The following is a 16,614-nucleotide window of genomic DNA, read 5'->3' on the forward strand; positions in this document are numbered from 1 at the left end:
CAGCCACAGGTTTTGAGGACTGTACAGCTTTTTTTTTCTTTTATTATTCCTCTGTCTTCCCTCTTTCCCCCTCCCGCCAAATAATTATTTGCTAGTAGATCGTGGGAAAAAAAAAAAGAGAGGAGGGGAAAAAAACCCTAGCAGCCCAGGACTATAATATATATCTATTTATTATATGTCTTTCGGTTAATTCCTGATCTGAGGAGCGCTGTTTTTCACTCCCATGCGAAAGTCACCAGCGGGTAGGGCCTGATTGCTACTTTTCATGCATAGTTTTAGACACAAGAGGGCATTGTGACGTCGCGCCCGGCGGCGCCCAGTCGCAGGCCGAGTCTGGCAGCCCCACGTGGGGGCCCCGCGCTCCCATTGGCCAGCGCTGGGCGAAGCTGCCACATTATTTTGTTACTTTTCAGTCCCTATTTGGAACTGCTCTCGCGGCAGTTCAGACCTCGTGTTCGTCTCCCTCGCCTGTCTGTGTGTGGTATCCGCAGGTCCGGGGCACTTTTTTTGGTGCGAGTGTGTGTGTGTGTGTGTGCGTGTTTGGGGGGATTGTCGGGGCGCGAGAGGAGAGCCGAGCCGAGGGGAAGGAAGGAAGCCACAGAGCTCCCCGGTCTCGGGCTGCTTCTCCCTTCCAGCGCTCTCCTGCCTGCGCGCTCCGAGGCGGCGGTGGCGGCACCGAGCGCTCCTCGCTGGGGACTCGGCGCCCAAGCAGGGAGCAGCGAGGACCCCTTTGATGCGGCTTCCTGTGCCTGCTGGAGTTAGGATGCCAGGGTGGTTGATTCCCACCTGCTGAGCCCGGAGTTTCCTCCTCGGCCCTGGGAAGGGCTTGCAGCGGCGGCGGCAGTAACAGACAGAACAGCAGGCTCTCTTCTCCGGGGGGGGGGGGGGTCGAAGCGCCCGCGCCGGGCTCCCGCCCTCACCCTCCGGCACTCCTGCGGCCCCAAGCCGCCACCCCGGTGCCTGCCTCCTTCCTCTTCTCGCCGAGAGCCGCCCCTGGGATCGGACCCGCGCGCCCCGGATGCTGGGGCTGCCCCGGCGCACCTCCCTCCTGGCGCGACGCGCTGAGTGAACCGGAGGGCGCCCGCGCTTGCCCCAGGAGGGGCCCCCTAACCTCGGGACCCCGCGCCGGACCCGCCGGGTAGACGACGATGTCCGCTCAGCCCCCGGCTTTGACGCGCTCCACGCAGCGGGGGGAAGGCGGCCGGCCACAGCCCGCCGAGCCCTAGGTGCACAAAGCCCGCGCCCGCCGCCCGGCCTCGGCGCCCGCCGACGACTTTGCCGCCTGCTTCGCGGCTCTTTGTCTCCGCTTGGGGCGGGCGCCCGACTCTGGGATTTCGGTGTGAGAGCGGGCTGGGGGGGCCGGGGACGAGCTCTCGGTTTCCCGGCCGCCCCCCGCTCGGGCTTGGCTCCCCCCTCCCCCGCATCTCCCCTGCCCGGGCTCTCGGCGCTTCCACGCTCTCGGAATCACGACCCCTCCCTGCCATGTATCCGCAAGGCAGACATCCGGTGAGTAATTGCAATTCGGTTTATTTAAGCATCTATCATGGGAGGGTAAACGAGGCAGTTTATCTGGCACCTCCATTTTGCTTGTTGCTACCTTTATAGTGTGTGCGTGTGTGCGCGCGCGCGCTCACACAAAGGGGATGGGATGGGGGGGCGCCGTTACGAGAGGAGGTTAATTCCGCCCTAATGGCGTGGGGGGCTGCCAGTCGTCCTGGGGAACTGTTTTCACGCTGTCCTCCGCCCCCTCGCCTAAGTATCCCAACTCACTCGTTGTGTCTCCCCCGCCCCAGAAGGGAATGGGAGCCCCTTCGTGAAAGGGATGGGAGCCCCGCGGCCAATAGGGAGAGGTTAGCCCCCCGTCCCCCCCCCGCCCCGCCTGGGAGCTGAGAAACTTGCTGGAAAGGTGCTGGGCTGTGAGGGCGGCCCCTATGGTGGGTGGGTGGGGGAGGTGCGGGGGGAGAACGGGGAAAGCCAGTGAGGGGTCTGGGCAGCTTGGAGCCGGGTCTGACGCCCCCGCCCCTCCGCTGTCTTGTCCTCGCCGGCTTCAGGCTCCCCATCAACCCGGGCAGCCGGGATTTAAATTCACGGTGGCTGAGTCTTGTGACAGGATCAAAGACGAATTCCAGTTCCTGCAAGCTCAATATCACAGGTAAGGCCAGTGGGGGCCGCCCCGGGGCTGGCGGGGCGGGGGCGTCTCCGCCGCAGCTCCTGCCACCACCCCTAGGGGACCGAGCGGGCCCCCGACCCCGGGGCGGCGGGGCAGTCCGGGCCTCTTCCTTTTGTTTCCCCTTTCCGAGCGCGGCGCCTTAACCCTTTGCTGCCGGCAGAGCCTCCCGGCTCCCTGCGCCGCCCCCAGGGTGAGGGTTCGGGTCGCGAGCCGGCTCGCTCCGGGTTCTGGGGGTCGCGAGCGAGCGTCGGGGTCCCGCCCCCCCGCGGCTCGGATAAGTCCACTCTCTCGGCCGCGGGAAGTTTCAAGTTGTTTCACTCCATCTCCGCGTGTCGGGGACCCAAGTCCCCCTCCCCCAGAGGCTGCGGGATAAGGGGTTCCCCCCGGGGGTAGGGTGTCAGGAAAGTGACAGAGTGGCTCCCAGAGGCCCTTGGGTTGGGGCCTCGGAGGAGGCTGTGCAGGCGCCAAGTCTGAGCCGGCTCCTTCTGCCCTCGCAGCCTCAAAGTGGAATACGACAAGCTGGCGAACGAGAAGACGGAGATGCAGCGCCATTATGTGATGGTGAGAGGCCGGGGCGGCGTGGGCCTGGGGAGCCTGGAGCCGGGTCCCCTGACCGACCTCCGCCGGGCAGCCCCGGAGCGGGTGTAATCCGAGTGTGCCCTCTGACCCTTCACCAGCCTCCCATAGCCCGGCCACTTGGAGGAGGGTGGGTGAGAGGAGGAGCAGAAAGAGAAACCCAAACCCCAGGCCAAGCACTTGTGCACTTCCTTTGTGCCCCATTAATTTGTGTTTTGAAGGTTTCCCAGAGGGCTGGTTGTCTTATCTTGGCTAGTAAGATAGGATTGGATCAGCCTATGTCAGGGTTGGATAAAAATCTCTCTTAGAGATCTCCTGGGAGTGTTTGAAAACTTCACTGCTCTGCAGCCCTGGGATCTAGCCAGAGTGGGGCGTAAGGCCCCTCCGCCTACCCCCTTTCTCCGGGGGTTTCTGACAGTGGAGGAGCCTTTTACAGGCGTTTGCCTCCACTGTACACTCAGGGATCCCCCAACTGAGAACCTTAAAGGCCCTGGGACAGTGTGTAGACGTCCGCCCTTTTCCCAGTGTCTATTCCAGCAAGTTTAAATCTTCTGTTGGTGAGGAAGGCACCGGAGGTCCTTAAGTGAGGCTCCCTGCGCTGCTTTGCACATAAGAGGCCTTCGACACATTGCTAAATAACTCTCAGAGGACAAGAGGGTCCCAGTGTACACACGATTCCTTGTTGAACGAGAACCTTGTATAAACAGGATATATGGCACAGGCAGGGCTGGTGGGAGGGAGGGCCCCGCTCTTCATAATACTTTGCGTATAGGATGTTCTGTTGCAGTGAGAACAGCACTCATGAGCCGGTCTTCAGCTCTGCAGCCCCTTTATAGCCGGCTTTGGGCTTTGACTTAAACTTCTTTAGCAGATGTATCATAAAAGTATCATTTGGCCGAAAGCTTCCCCAAAGCTCACTGTGGAACACAAACAGACTTCGGTGTTGTGCATTAACGGCCGTTACTTTTACTTTTAGTACTACGAGATGTCCTATGGATTGAACATTGAAATGCACAAGCAGGTAAGTGCTTTACCGTTCATGTCTAGTTTTAAAATTTTTACCTAATCCACAGATGTTTAAAAATGGCTCCTCCTGTTTGAAAATGAGCCTCGTTCTTCTGTTCCTTCTCCTCCTCCTTGAAGAGTGAATGGATCCAGCCCTTGACAGGCAGGGTTTGAGGCTTGGCTGATTTCTTGGACACGTTGAGCTTCTAGTGTCCGAGCTTGTGAAGTTTGTCCTGGTGTTGGATCTTGGTGGAGGAGGAAGGAGCCAAAGGAAACTTGTTCCTTACAAACTCCTGAAACCCAGAGGTAGCTGGCTGCTACCTGTTTTAATGTAAAATTTTCAAGAGGAAAGGCAGGAGAGTTTGTGTGTATGTGTGTGTGTGTGTGTGTGTGTGTGTGTGTGTATGTGTGTACAAAAATATGTTCTGCCTTGATGAGATTAAACTTCAAGAGTCTTAAAAGCCAGGCTGAGCTGTCAAAATTTAAGGGAACAAGCCACCAACTGCTTAAAAATATAAAGCCAGAATGAAATACAGCCCAATGCCTTACATATATGAGGCAATTCTTTTATCTCCATCTTAATGTGAAGGCGGCCACAGCCTTTCCCATTTTTCGGGGAAGGAAGATGAAGCCGAGAGGTGAAGTAACGAGCCTGGGGCAGCCTGGCCAGGACTTCTGAGATGGCTGGGGGTTGAGCTCAGCTTTGAAATCCTGGTTTGAAGTCAAACCAGTTTAGCTAGTGTGCGATGGATATGTAAACTACCCCGTATTGTCACTCTTCTAATAACAGTATACCTCAGACCGGGCGAATACAAACACCTTTATCTTGCTGCATATCAGTAACTCATCCTGGGTGCCGGGCTGGGCTGTGGGAGAGGCCCGTTTGTGTATTTGTTTTCCGAGGAGAGGCCGCCTATAATTTGGCCTGGCCAGTGATTAGCATTGACTTGGCAAGGAGAAATGGCGCAGGCCGGTGGTGGTTCTCTGTAACAATTGGTGTTCTTGAAATCCCAGGAGACTGTTGACTTATTCTAGTCTTCGTTGACCGTGCTTTGAATGGACTTTCTGCTCTAAGTGAACAGTGGTTTACAAGGTTTAAACTTCGCTCTTTAAGGGGGCAGGACCCAGGGCAGGTGACCTCTGGAATGCTTGTGGATTCCTGTCTGCCCACTCCAGTGGCTTCGCACAGAGTCTTTGGAATCTAGTTTCCTTTCCCCTCCTGGAGGGAACCCCAGTGTTGGGTGAAGGGCAGCCAGAAAGGGACCTGAGTTTGTTGAGGAATCTGGGGAGGCACATGAAGGCTACCAGGTTTTTACTTCTTGACCCACAGGAACTGTAAACAGACACCACTTTGTAAGTAAAGCTGTCTCTCCTCGGGAGTCGGGGCTAGAGACTGCCCAACTTCAGGTGGGACTGACTGGGTCTGACTGGTCCAGTAAGAACGTGTGCAGTGCAACCGGGGTCCCAGGTGTTCAAGGGCCTTGGGCTCTTATGCAGGATGCAACCTCATCCCTTTCTCCACCCCCTCTTTTTTTGTTCTCAGCGCTTGGTATCTTGGGTGTGTTTAAATTGAACAGGGTAATTGCACCCAGGTTTAAAAGTTACAGCAGCCGTTCTTCTAAGAGCTTCGTGGTTAAGGTGTAATATGTCGTTGCACGTCGAGGTCTGCATGGGTGTTGTTCCCCGCGTCTGTGAGTGGCTGGTTCTTTGGCACAAAGAATCCACCTCGGCTGGTGGAGTGAAGCTGTCCCTGGAGTCCTGGGGACACTCTGAACCCAGGAAGAGTTATTCGCCTTCCTAGCACATTGAGTGGTGGGGTTTGCATAAGGAGCAGCTGTGTGCATCTGGGACTTCTGGCCAGTCCCCAAACCAGGTTCTTAGGGGGAGAATGCCTGAGGTTTGGCGACATGGTCTCATTTAATCCTGTCAGCTGCCAGAGGCAGATAGATGTATTCTTTGCCCTCTTTTTGTAGGCGAGGAAACTGAGGCTTCGGGGAGGCGAGGAGGGCAGACCTAGGACTCAAATCTGGGCCTCTGGCTTCTAAACAGGGCTTTACCCTGTTTGCCACTCACCTTTGCCTTCCAGCCTCAGCTCCCACTTGCTTCCCAGCGGGAGTGTTCCGTGCTCTGAGTTCAGTGCCTTTGCCGGTTTTATGGCAATCTCTGAGTTGGGTGCAATCGCCCGGTGGCTGTGTAGGAACAAAGAGGCAAGGAGGTGAAGAAACCCTGCACTGAGAAATGCAGCCCTGACCTCCTGGGGCTGGCCACTCCCTAGGCATGCAAGGGTTCTGCAGAAGAAAACCGGCCACTAATTGTAGTGTGGGTCTTGGGTGCATTTGGCGGATGGTGGTTAGGCCTGAGCAAACAAGTTTATCAGCTGACCTGTTTAGCGGTTGACTGGTGTTTTATCTGCACACACAATCAAGTGACTGGAGTGCTTGAATTATTCATGCAGTGTCCTGCCCTCTAGACTTGACTGTTCGTGTGATTACATCTGCCTGGAACAAACAGGCTGGATTCTTCATCTTGAAGCTGGGGGGGGGGGGGCGGGGGGGCGGGGACTGTCTGTACTTTTATATAATGGCTGCTCTCCAGAGCTAGCACCTTGGGGAGTGTGGCAGTCCTCAGCCTGCGTGCTCCCGCTCTTCCTCCCTCCCTCTCTCTCTCTCTCTCTCTCACACACACACACACACACACACACACACCTCTTACCAGCACCCCCACATATTTTCTTCAAAAGCCGTTTGCTGGCTCTGTGGGAAACGCCTATTAGTTGGGAACCTCAGGTTCTACCAGATGGGCCTGAGTATTGACAGAGGGCAGCTGATGAGGTGCGTCCAGCCCGTTTTTATTCTACCGAGAGGTTAAACTCACGGTGGCTGGCTCCTTTCCTAGCTGTTTCTCTGTCTCCCTCTCCGTTCTTTTTCCAAGCTGTCAGATCCCAGAGAAGCAGTAAATGGTTTCTCCTCCCCTCCCTCCCTCATTGTGGCAAAGCAGAGGTTACAGCATCATGGGCCTGGCCCGAGATTTCGAGAGGTCACCCACCTCCTCCAAGCCTCTACTTCCAGGCAGGATGTCAAGGGTGATTCAGCAAGGCCGGGGAGGTGATGATGGCTGGCCAGCTCGTCAGTTCCCATCTTGTTCCCGCAGAGGCTGAAGCTCTCGGGTGTCAGCCACAAATCGCCAGCGTAGAAACAAGCCCTCCAGAGCGATCGTAGTGCATTGGGTTTGAGGCACTGGTGCCCTGAGAAGCTGGGGCAGGCCTTCTTTTCACCCCTTGCTGGTGAGCGCTAAGGTTTTAGAAGAGCACCAGAGGCCTTTTGACTTGGGGACAGTGTCATGCCCCCACTTTTCTGTCACTGAGCAACACTTCTTCTAACTTTCTGTTCTAACTGGGAGAGCCCTTTGGCATCTCCTGCAGACCTTTCAAGTCACAGATGAGGAGACTGAGGCCCAGGCAGGGGAGCCGAGGTATCCAGCCCCATGTTAGCAGAGGAACTGCCGCTGCCACTTTTCCTCCTGACCCCAGGTCTCTTAGCAAAACTCAAGAAACGAGAGCACTTATTTACTAACTAATAGCACTCTGTGTCTTTAATTATTGTTGCTTCTTTCTGCGTTATCTCAGGAGGCTAAGGCCACAAACCTGGCAACGCCAAAGTCCCGCATTTCTGGTTCTATAACCATATCAGATGAATCATCTCTGCCCGCCCAGGGTGCTCTTCTGAACCGCTAGCTATTTGCACAACCAGTGATTCAGTGCGCCTAGTAATAAACGCAATGCATAACTAGCAATCCCAGAGGTAAGGGTCACAGGTAAGGTAAAGTGATAAAACCTGTGACTTTCATCTAAGGATGGGGGTGGCCATGAACGTGGCTGAAGATGGAGATGGGACATCTTCATTTGTCATTGCCCTTCTCTGGGTCCTCACACCTACATAAAAAGGGGCTTGGGCTGGAAGACCTCTAGGGATAACAGCTTGAAGTTTTGTGGCTGCTGTGAAGGTGTGGGTGGCCAGAGGGGGCCAGCAGGTGGTGAGGTTACCAGAACCCTGCCCAGGAATCAGGTCCGTCTTGGTGAGGAGAAGGTGGAGCACTGAAATTGAAGGGGACGTGGGTCTTCCTACTAGGGCGGTGCCTATTTGTGTGGCATCTGAGTCGAGCTAAGAAAAAAACCTTTGAGTATCATTTATTTTGGTCAGAATGCTCGCATCCGGGAACCGCTCTACGCCCTGATTTCCTTCTGACTTTCTTGCCTTGTCGCTTTTGTCCGGAACAGTCTCTCCTCTAGTCATGCTGGCCTGGGGTGCCTGCCTTGCTCCAGTTTGGGGTCCACCAAGCTCCAAGCTCCCTTCACCCTGTCCTGTCCACCTAGGAGGAGCCTGCCTCCCAGGCCCCCAAGACTGCATCTCACACCAGCCTTCTCGGGACCCCCTCTTCCTTCTTGCTGATGGAGTTGTCAGAGCGAGGGTCTGTGTGCTTTCCTTGCGCTTTTCCTTCTCGTCCATTTGATCACTGAAATGACCTGGGAGATGGGCACATGGTCCCTGTGTTTACCCTCCGATCAAGGAAACTGGTCCTAGATGGGGACCTGGCTCCTTACTGAAGACTCTCCGTGAATCCTGCTGGACCAGGAGCTCCTGGAGGGCACGGAGCTCTTCTTTCTGTCTGTGGCTTCCTCCTTCCCCAGCTCGGACAGGAAGGGTCTAGCCTAGGTCAGAGGCCCTTTGTTTCCTTTTTTGGTGTAGGAGTGAGTCAGCCAAGGGATGAATTCCCTTTTCCTTCCTGCGTGGGGGGAAAATGTTTTTCCATCCCGTTTGTACAAAATCCTGGGATGCCAGGGGCAAAAAGGTGATCAGGCTGGACCTCAGTGTGGTGCCCTGCTGCGATCTGCATGCCGGAGGTCCTCCTACACCCCCATAGCTGGGGGGCAAGCCCCTCTGCTCAGGACTCCTACGTGCACTTAGCACATATTGGGTGCTCAGTGAACACGTTGCTTCTCCTTTGCTCAGAATTACTGGGCAGTCAGAGGGTGTGAGTCGAGATGGGGGTTGTTCGTTGCGGGCTGGCCGCCGGCTCTGCAGGCTTCCTCCTACTGCTTCCTACCGCTCACCATCCAGTTTCTCCATCAGTCAGATGAGGGGGTTGGACTGATCCCCAAAATGATTATTAGGGGCCTGGGGTGTCCCGGGTGTGGTCTGGGGCTTGTTCCACAGACACCCTTCCCTCCACGGGGGAGTCGGGCATCTAAATAAGTCATTGCAATGCAGTGAAGTAAGTACTAACGGAGGAGCCCCCGGGACGGAAGGGCTCATCCTTCCTGGGAAAGGGGAGTCGGGTCAGAGAAGACTACACCGAAGGGCTGTTACTTGAACCTCGTCTTAAAGGGAGGGCCGCATTCGTTAGGCAGGAGCCGCCAGTGGAGGCTCCTCCGGGGGTGGCAGCAGCAGTGCTTGGAAAGGCAGCCAGGTGTGTCCCGGAAGCTACAAGTCCACAAGTCTTGGGAACGGGGCGGGGAGGGGCGACTCCACTTGGGACAGGAGGTGAGGTGGTGACATGTTGCAGCAAAGCGATCTCCAAGGCCTCTCTGCTCTCACACTCGCCGCTCCGTGGCTCTTCGGTCCCCAGATGGCTCTCCAGGGCTGGCCCAGGTCCATCTGCCGGGCCGGGCCGGGGGGCCACTTGCTGCAGTCTGTGGCCTGCTTCCCCACCGTCATCTGCTGGTTTGAACTTTACTCCCCAAAGTGGCATTGTCTTCCTGCTCATATTGGTAATTCTGTAATGACTGGTTATGACCCGCCCCCTCCCCCATATTTAATTCTCATCAGCCCAGCTCTCCACTTTGCTATTAATGATAGCAGCCGGCAAAATAGCTTTCAACATGCCATTGACAGTCTGGTTTAAGAGAGCACTTGAAGTAGTGCTAGACAGCTGAAAGCACCCATAATTGTGTACCAGAGTGAGAACTGCGCACTCAAGGGCCTTGTTTTTATATGCTTAAAGGGACAATATCTTGTTTTCAAGATCACAGCCAAGATGCTTTCTCTCCCCTTCTCTCTTTGCTTTTCTCCCTTGGCTTTTGCTTTTCTCTTGCCTTTCAAAAGAAATGTTCCTTCTCAGGTTGAGGCTAAGGGGAAACTTAGGGAAGGGGAGGAATTTCCTGCTGCCACAGAAGTAAGGTTTGGTGCCGCCCCCGAGGGTCTTCTGGAGGAGATAATGGGGGCGTTGCAGTTCTCCCCAGCAGTGATGTTGAGTTCTTTTGTTTGCTAGGGCTGTTGCACTGGTGAGCATGTGGGTGGAGCGAGCAGGCTTCCAAACTGTCACCTTGTCACCGTGGATGTGCAGGCAGAGGCCATCTGACGGGGGAGGGGTCAGCCTTTGGGGAGTCAGATCAGGGGCCTCGAAGTCCCTCAAATCAGATTCCAGGAGGCCGTTCTTCTGCAGAGGCCCCTCCGGAAATCGTGAGGATGGGGAGGTCAGGGACTTGCCTTCTTCAGGGGAGGTTCATCCCAGCTTGGGATGAGCCAGGGGACCCATGTACTCAGCCCTGAAGATTCTGCTTGAGAACAAAGACCTCCCTCCCCTTCACCCCAGTGATGTCATGACTTTGAAGGTTCAACAACCTTTTAGGAAGAGGCTCCCTTCGCTTGCTGTCACCAGAACTTCCCCTGACCAATTGCGTGCTTTGAAGGGTGAAGGAAGAACCAAGTTCCCAGGAGTGGGGCTGAGATTCCAGGGGAGCCCCTTTGGGGTTGGGTCTGGCTGTGCCCGTTGCCCTGTCCTCTCAGAGGCGCCCCGTTTCATTCACCTGCCACGTGAGTGACACAGGCGGGGTGCTGGGGCAGCTGCCGCCATCTCCAGATAATCCCAGGGGAAAGCCTTCATCAAGGATACAGTGAAAATTTGATCTACCAGATACTGTAGATTATAATAATGTAGCCTTTCGTATTTCTGTAGCACTTGATTGTTTGCAGAGCAGATTAGACATTTTCACCTTAGAAACCTAAACTCGCAGGCATTTGACTCCAGGACACACACACACCAGGAGGAAAGCATCAGAGCCTGGCACGAAAGGCCTGGCGTGTGAAGATGACCTGTATACTTAAGGGTGCCACAGGGCTGTGTTCTTTTCTTTATTTTTATTTCTTTATTGTTTTCGGTACGCGGGCCTCTCACTGCTGTGGCCTCTCCCGTTGCGGAGCACAGGCTCAGCGGCCATGGCTCACGGGCCCAGCCGCTCCGCGGCATGTGGGATCCTCCCAGACCGGGACACGAACCCGATCGGACTCTCAACCGCTGCGCCACCAGGGAAGCCCGCAGGGCTGTGTTCTTAAACTGGGGCTGGGTTTAAGAGGAGAGGAGAGCGGTGTGGAGGCTCTGGGCGCCCTGAGGGACGAGACCATTCTGCATTCACGGAGGCCCCTGAGCCCGTACCGGGTGCACGGTGTGCATTTTGTTGGGGACTCCGGGACTGTATGTTCCAGTTTGGGGGTCTTCCTGACCCTGGATAGCGTCACGGACCTTCTGGGAAGGATACCAGGCGTTCTCAGGTTTCTGAGAGAGGCCTGTGGTTGCGAAAGTCGTGCTGGTAGGAAGAAATATGTGTCATAAACCTGTATTATAACGTGTCTTTGATAGGCTTAACCATTTTTTTTCCCCGTCTCACATGACAGGACAGTTGAAGTGTGAGAGGAGAAGAAAGGGAGGGGTTGAGGAACGAGATAGTTGGGGAAAGATGATAAAGCAGAGATATGGGGGGGCGGGATAAGGAATGGGGAAGAACCAGGGAAACCATGCTGAATTTGGATTACGGGAGCACCCGAGTAGCAGGAGGGGAGCACCCAAGTAGCAGGAGGCAAGGGTTAATGGCTTGGAGGTAAATTAGTAAACGCTGCCTGTCATTCCTCAGCTATCTATTTGGGCCTGGAGTTCCAAGTGTTGGGGCCTTATCTCATTGCCCTTTTAAATCCTTGATAACCATTGTTCACAGCTCTTCGACTTTTTTTCTTCCCCCTTAATTCCGAATGAGAACTTTTTCTTTCGTTTGTACTGGGAGGGTACATCTTCCCTCAGAGGCGGAAAGAGTTCTTTCCACCAGTCCTGCAACCTGGGGGCAGGGCAGGGGACTCTTCCTGCCTGGCTGGCTGGGGAGGTTTCTGTTTTAGACTCCTACACCACCCAGCCAGGAGGTGAGGACTTTGTGACAAAGGGCCTCTACCCAGTCCCCAAACACTTCTCAGGGGAGAGCCCTCCACAGGTCCGTCCTGCTCCTGGTCTGAAACTGAGCATCCCGGCAGGCACGTGCTTTGTGAACCAGTGGTGAGATCTGCTAGGGCGGAGCGGGGCAGTTTAGTGTGTCTGGGGGGCAAGGGATGGGAGGCAATCCTCCAGCTGAGGTGCAAGCGGGGCACACGGACTATCAGACTTCCTGCCCGGGAAGAGGTTGGGCAGACTCGTGGGCCTGGGAGAAGCTGCCGGTGATACCAAATGGTCTGGAATGAGGGGCTCAATAGCCTGGTGGGAAGAGAGTACCCATGAGATCGGGCAGATGGAGGTAGGGGGCGGGCCAGGGCTGATCAGTCAGTGGGTGCTTTAGCCTTTCCTTAAACCCTTACTCTGAGAAGAGCAGGGGCCCCTTCCTCAGAGATGCCTTACCCGTGGAGAGTGCTGCAGTCCAGTGCCCATCTTGCTTTGCCTAAGAGCAGAAGTCCTCGGGCAAGACTCCGGAGGAGTTGAGGTTGATGGCCCCATCTCCTAGGACCTCACGCTTTATCCCAGAGAATCGGTATCCCCATGAAGCCAGCCTGAAACGAGGAGAAGCATTAGGGCCCCCGAGCTGCCCTCCCCCTGCCACAGTTCTCCCACTGTTGGCTTGACGCTGGTCTCCGTGTCACCTGGCGCTCTGTGTGTGGCACCGGGGAGCCTAGCCTGCAGGAACTCCTGAAGGTGGCGGTGGTGGGGTGTGTGTGTGGATGGTCTTCTCTCTTAGCCTTTTCCGGTTTCTCTCTAATCTCTTACCTGGTTCTCACCCCACTTCTCAAGGGATCTCCACCTGGCTCTCCCTCGCTATCCCCCTGACTAGGTCCCTGTCTTAATCCCCCTCTGGTGCTGTAGGAACATTGGGCATTTCCCAGGCCTCCAGGTGGTGGGTCTTTGATAAACCCTTTTTCATGAAGGTGCCAGTGGAATCAGAGTTGGTCTCTCAGAAGTCAGTTGGTTCTCGAAGGGGCATCCTGGGAAGTTAGGTTCAGAGCACCAGGAGCTGGGAGATGGCCTGTCCTGGTGGCTAGGAGACAGGCTTGGAAGTCATACAAACTTAGTTTTGAGTCCTAGATTAGGATCTACTGGCTGTGTGACTTGGGACAGGCCATTTCTCTCTGCGAACTTGAATTTGTAATGGGAATGGTGAGAATGCCTACCTGTTAGAGTGGTACTGCCTGATAGAACTTTCTGCAGTCGTGGAAGTGGCCGTCTCATTGTCCAGTACGGTAGCCACCAGCCACGTGCGGCTGTTGAGCCTTGGAATGTGGCTACTGTGACCGAGGAACTGAGTTTCAAATTGAACTTTAATTAACGTTAGCTAGCCACGCATGGCCGCTGGCTTCATGTATTGGACTGTGCAGTTACAGAGCGTGTTTTGAGGATGATGTGGAATGACGCATGCTAACTGCTTAGCACAGTACCTCCCTTGTGTGTGGGGAGACCTCAACAGGGGATCCTCACAGCGGGACAGTCCCCGAAGTTGCCAAGGCCTGAGAGAGCGAGGACCAGCTCCTTGGTGTTGCACATGTCGTGACACTTCCCAGAGCCCTTTCTCCTTTGTGACTTGTTGACTCCACATGCCAGCCCTACAAGGTGGACACCAGGAGCCCCGCCTAACGGTAGGAACACTGACGTTTCAAGAGGTTCAGTGACCCGATTGCGCTCTCCCTGTGGATCAGGGGCGGGTTCAGAACTGGTAACTCGGCTTGTTTCATTTGGACCAGTGACCTTTATCCAGAGGCCACATCAAGGCGTGGTCTTCTGTGGTCTCCACGCTGGCCCACCCTCAGACCCACCTGTACATCAAGGCTTTGATTCCAGTGTTGGGAAGTCCTCAGACAAAGCTTTTTAAGAATTCGGTGAAACATGAGTGTCAACGACGTGTAGACTGGGGTTTCTCAACCTGGGCACCGTTGGCGTTTGGGGGCCAGATAATTCTCTGTGGTGGGGCTGTCCTGGGCTTCCCGGGATATTAAACAGCATCCCTCGCCTTTACCTCCTAATTTCCAGTAGCACCACTTCAGTTGTGACACCGAAAAATGTCTCCAGACACTGCCAGTGTTCCTGGGGGAGTAAAATCTGCCCTGGTTTAGAACCCTTGATGAGGGGGAGGAATTCTGGCTCCAGAGCCATTGTCTTGCTGTGTGACCTGGGGCAGCTGGGCCCTCTCTGGGCCTCCTTTTCTCCATCTGTGAAATGAGATGTTGAATGTGCTGATGGTTTGGGAGGGGGCCAGTCTGAGAGGGAGCCGATCGTTTAAGCAAGTTTCTAAATAACTGATCTTGATTTTTATGGCCTGTGAAATGCCACCATTCCTGCCATCCTTGTCTGGGGAAGAGAGGCCCCTCTGACCCTTTTAATCTAAGGAAGGGCCACGCGCTTGGGTTGTGGACTCAGTGATGGGGTGGGTAAAAGGGGACTGTTTTCTGCTCCTTCCCCGACACCTCATTTTCCCCTTCCCACCACCCAGGTTTCCCAGAGAGCCCCTGTCCCTAAAAAGTCACAGCGCTGACCTTACAGGGAGACTCCCAAAATTTAACGAGCCGCCTCTGCAAGGGTAATGTGACTTTTACAGCCTGTTGAGGGGCAAAGGGAGATTTGCATAATGTTCCAAGGGGGATTAGGTGGCTGGGGGTTGCCATAGCAACGCCACAGGGATGAATTGAGAATTTTCCCTCCTGGCGGGAGTTGGCCTGTGGAGTCTGGGAAGGTGGGGGAGGGGACCAGGGGGTTATCTGAGGGGAGGGAGGGAGGGATTGGGGGGGGTTGGTGGGGTCTTCCGCGCCTGGGATGAATGGGCAGTGTTGGGAGAAGCTGTAATCTGAAAAGGCTTTCCCTGTTCCATCTACACAAGCAGGTTCTTTGAGGGCCATTCCCTGGAGTGGGGGTGGGAGGCAAGCAGAGTTTAATGTGTTTGGGAGCCAAGAAATTAAAGTGAACAAATATTTAAAGATTATTGGATCTTGTTAACAGGAAGCCCGGTGGATGGAAACTGAGAGTCTGAGAAATGAAAGTCTCGAGTCTTAGAGCCAGGGAGGGACTTGGCTGTCACCTTTCCAAGTCCCTCCCATGGAGTGGTATCCACGCCCGTGTCCCTGTAGGGTTGCCATTGAATGCTCCCCGGGACGGGGTACTCACTTGCACACAGCACCTAATTTGTTTTTGAGAGCTCTGATTATTAACTTGGACCCAAGTCTGCCTCCTTCATGCAATGGAAGCTGAGGTCCTAGCGCAAGACACACCTGGGGCGGAAATGCAGGTCTCCAGACTTTGCGTTGCCAACTCTTTCCAGGGTCAGTGGCCTAGATGCGTCCTCTGTTCTCCCACCCACGCCACTCCCCCGCTTCCTCGCTCAGCGTCACCATTCCCAATTCCCTTACTCCCTAGACTCTTGGCAGAAAATGTCCAAGACTTCTGGTGGGCACAGAAAAGGAAGGCGGGATTCCTTTCAGGGGAGCACCTGGGAAGGTCATGTCACAACTCAGGGCCCCCAGACTCCCTTGCTTTTCATCTGTCCTCGCTGGGTAAGGGCAAGTGTGTTAAATCCTCTCTGCCATCTTTACTCTGTGTGAAGGGCACGGGGACCAGTGTCACAGGCTGGCCCCAACCAGCGTCCCCTTCCTTCCCCCGGGAGACAGATCCTCAGGGTCACACCAGGGCTGGGCCTTTTTTTGTTCCGAGCCCTCCCTGCATAAAGAATTCAGCAGGCTTCCTCGGAAGCATAAATATTTAATGGCGTTGTAGTCATATATAATTTGATCAATATGTCAATGCTAAAAGGGCCTTTAAGGAGGCTCACCTATCATTGAGTGATCTGTGATGTAAACCTCCCCAGCCCCTGCAGGAGCAGGGGTCATTATCTCCCGGGCTGCCAAGTAGGTCATTTACTCCCCCCTCCTTAAAGACACCGTGGAGCTGCTCTCCCCTAGAGCCAGTGCCTGGCGGGGATGGAGCAGGGCCTGGGAACCCGGCACTGGCTTTTGCTGGAGGTCTCGCACCTCCCTGTCCCTGGACTTCCTTCTCTCTGGTGATAACACGTCCACTTGCTTTGTTTCCGAGCTCTCTGAGCTTGGTCTGAGGAGAAACTGCTTGGCAAGGAATTTCATCTCGTAGTCCAATAATTGAGGGCCTGTCAGTTTAGAAATGCCTAGGAGATGCAGTGGGATACTTGAAGGTAAGATTGCTCGGATGCATTGTTCTGGAATCTCCCAGTATTTGATTGCGGGGTGACTGTGGCACCTGGCTGCCACAGCTTCCTGCTTCTGCATGGCCCCCAGCCTCTCCCTGTGCCCCTGTGATGTTAATTCAAGACAGGCAGCCTCCCTTTGAACACCCCAGGACTCGAGTCAGAGAGCCAGGTAAAACCCCATCCAAATTCAAGAACCCCAGAGCAGACCAGGTGTCCACCCCAGACACACATGCTTCGAGAGGAGTCACCCAAGGCCCAGCCAGCGGTCCAGAGGTCACATGGCCTGTCGGACGCAGAGCTGGGGGGGGGAGCACCATTTCCACGGGACTTGGGGTGTAACTCACGTCTCACGTAGGTATCTTTCCGTCAGCTCGTTTTTCTCGCACACGTCTACACACGGGGCTTCAGAATCACA

General features: G+C 55.1%; 1 protein-coding gene across 8 annotated transcripts in view; it reads left to right on the forward strand.

Moving 5' to 3' along the window:
* Positions 1–441: 441 nt before the first annotated feature.
* Positions 442–16,614, forward strand: part of TLE3 (TLE family member 3, transcriptional corepressor) — a 48,622-nt gene continuing 32,449 nt past the window's right edge. For 4 of the 8 annotated variants that reach the window (XM_060005689.1, XM_060005692.1, XM_060005690.1 and 1 more), the window contains exons 1-4: positions 442–1,506; positions 2,052–2,152; positions 2,668–2,731; positions 3,723–3,767. In XM_060005689.1, coding sequence (XP_059861672.1) covers positions 1,483–1,506; positions 2,052–2,152; positions 2,668–2,731; positions 3,723–3,767 — 234 coding nt within the window. In that variant the 5' untranslated portion in view covers positions 442–1,482. Of the gene's footprint in view, positions 1,507–1,866; positions 2,153–2,667; positions 2,732–3,722; positions 3,768–16,614 lie in introns of those variants that run through there. The other 4 variants (XM_060005684.1, XM_060005685.1, XM_060005687.1 and 1 more) reach the window with 1 other exon arrangement.

This window comes from Delphinus delphis, chromosome 2, assembly GCF_949987515.2.
Source record: "Delphinus delphis chromosome 2, mDelDel1.2, whole genome shotgun sequence".
Lineage (NCBI taxonomy): Eukaryota > Metazoa > Chordata > Mammalia > Artiodactyla > Delphinidae > Delphinus > Delphinus delphis.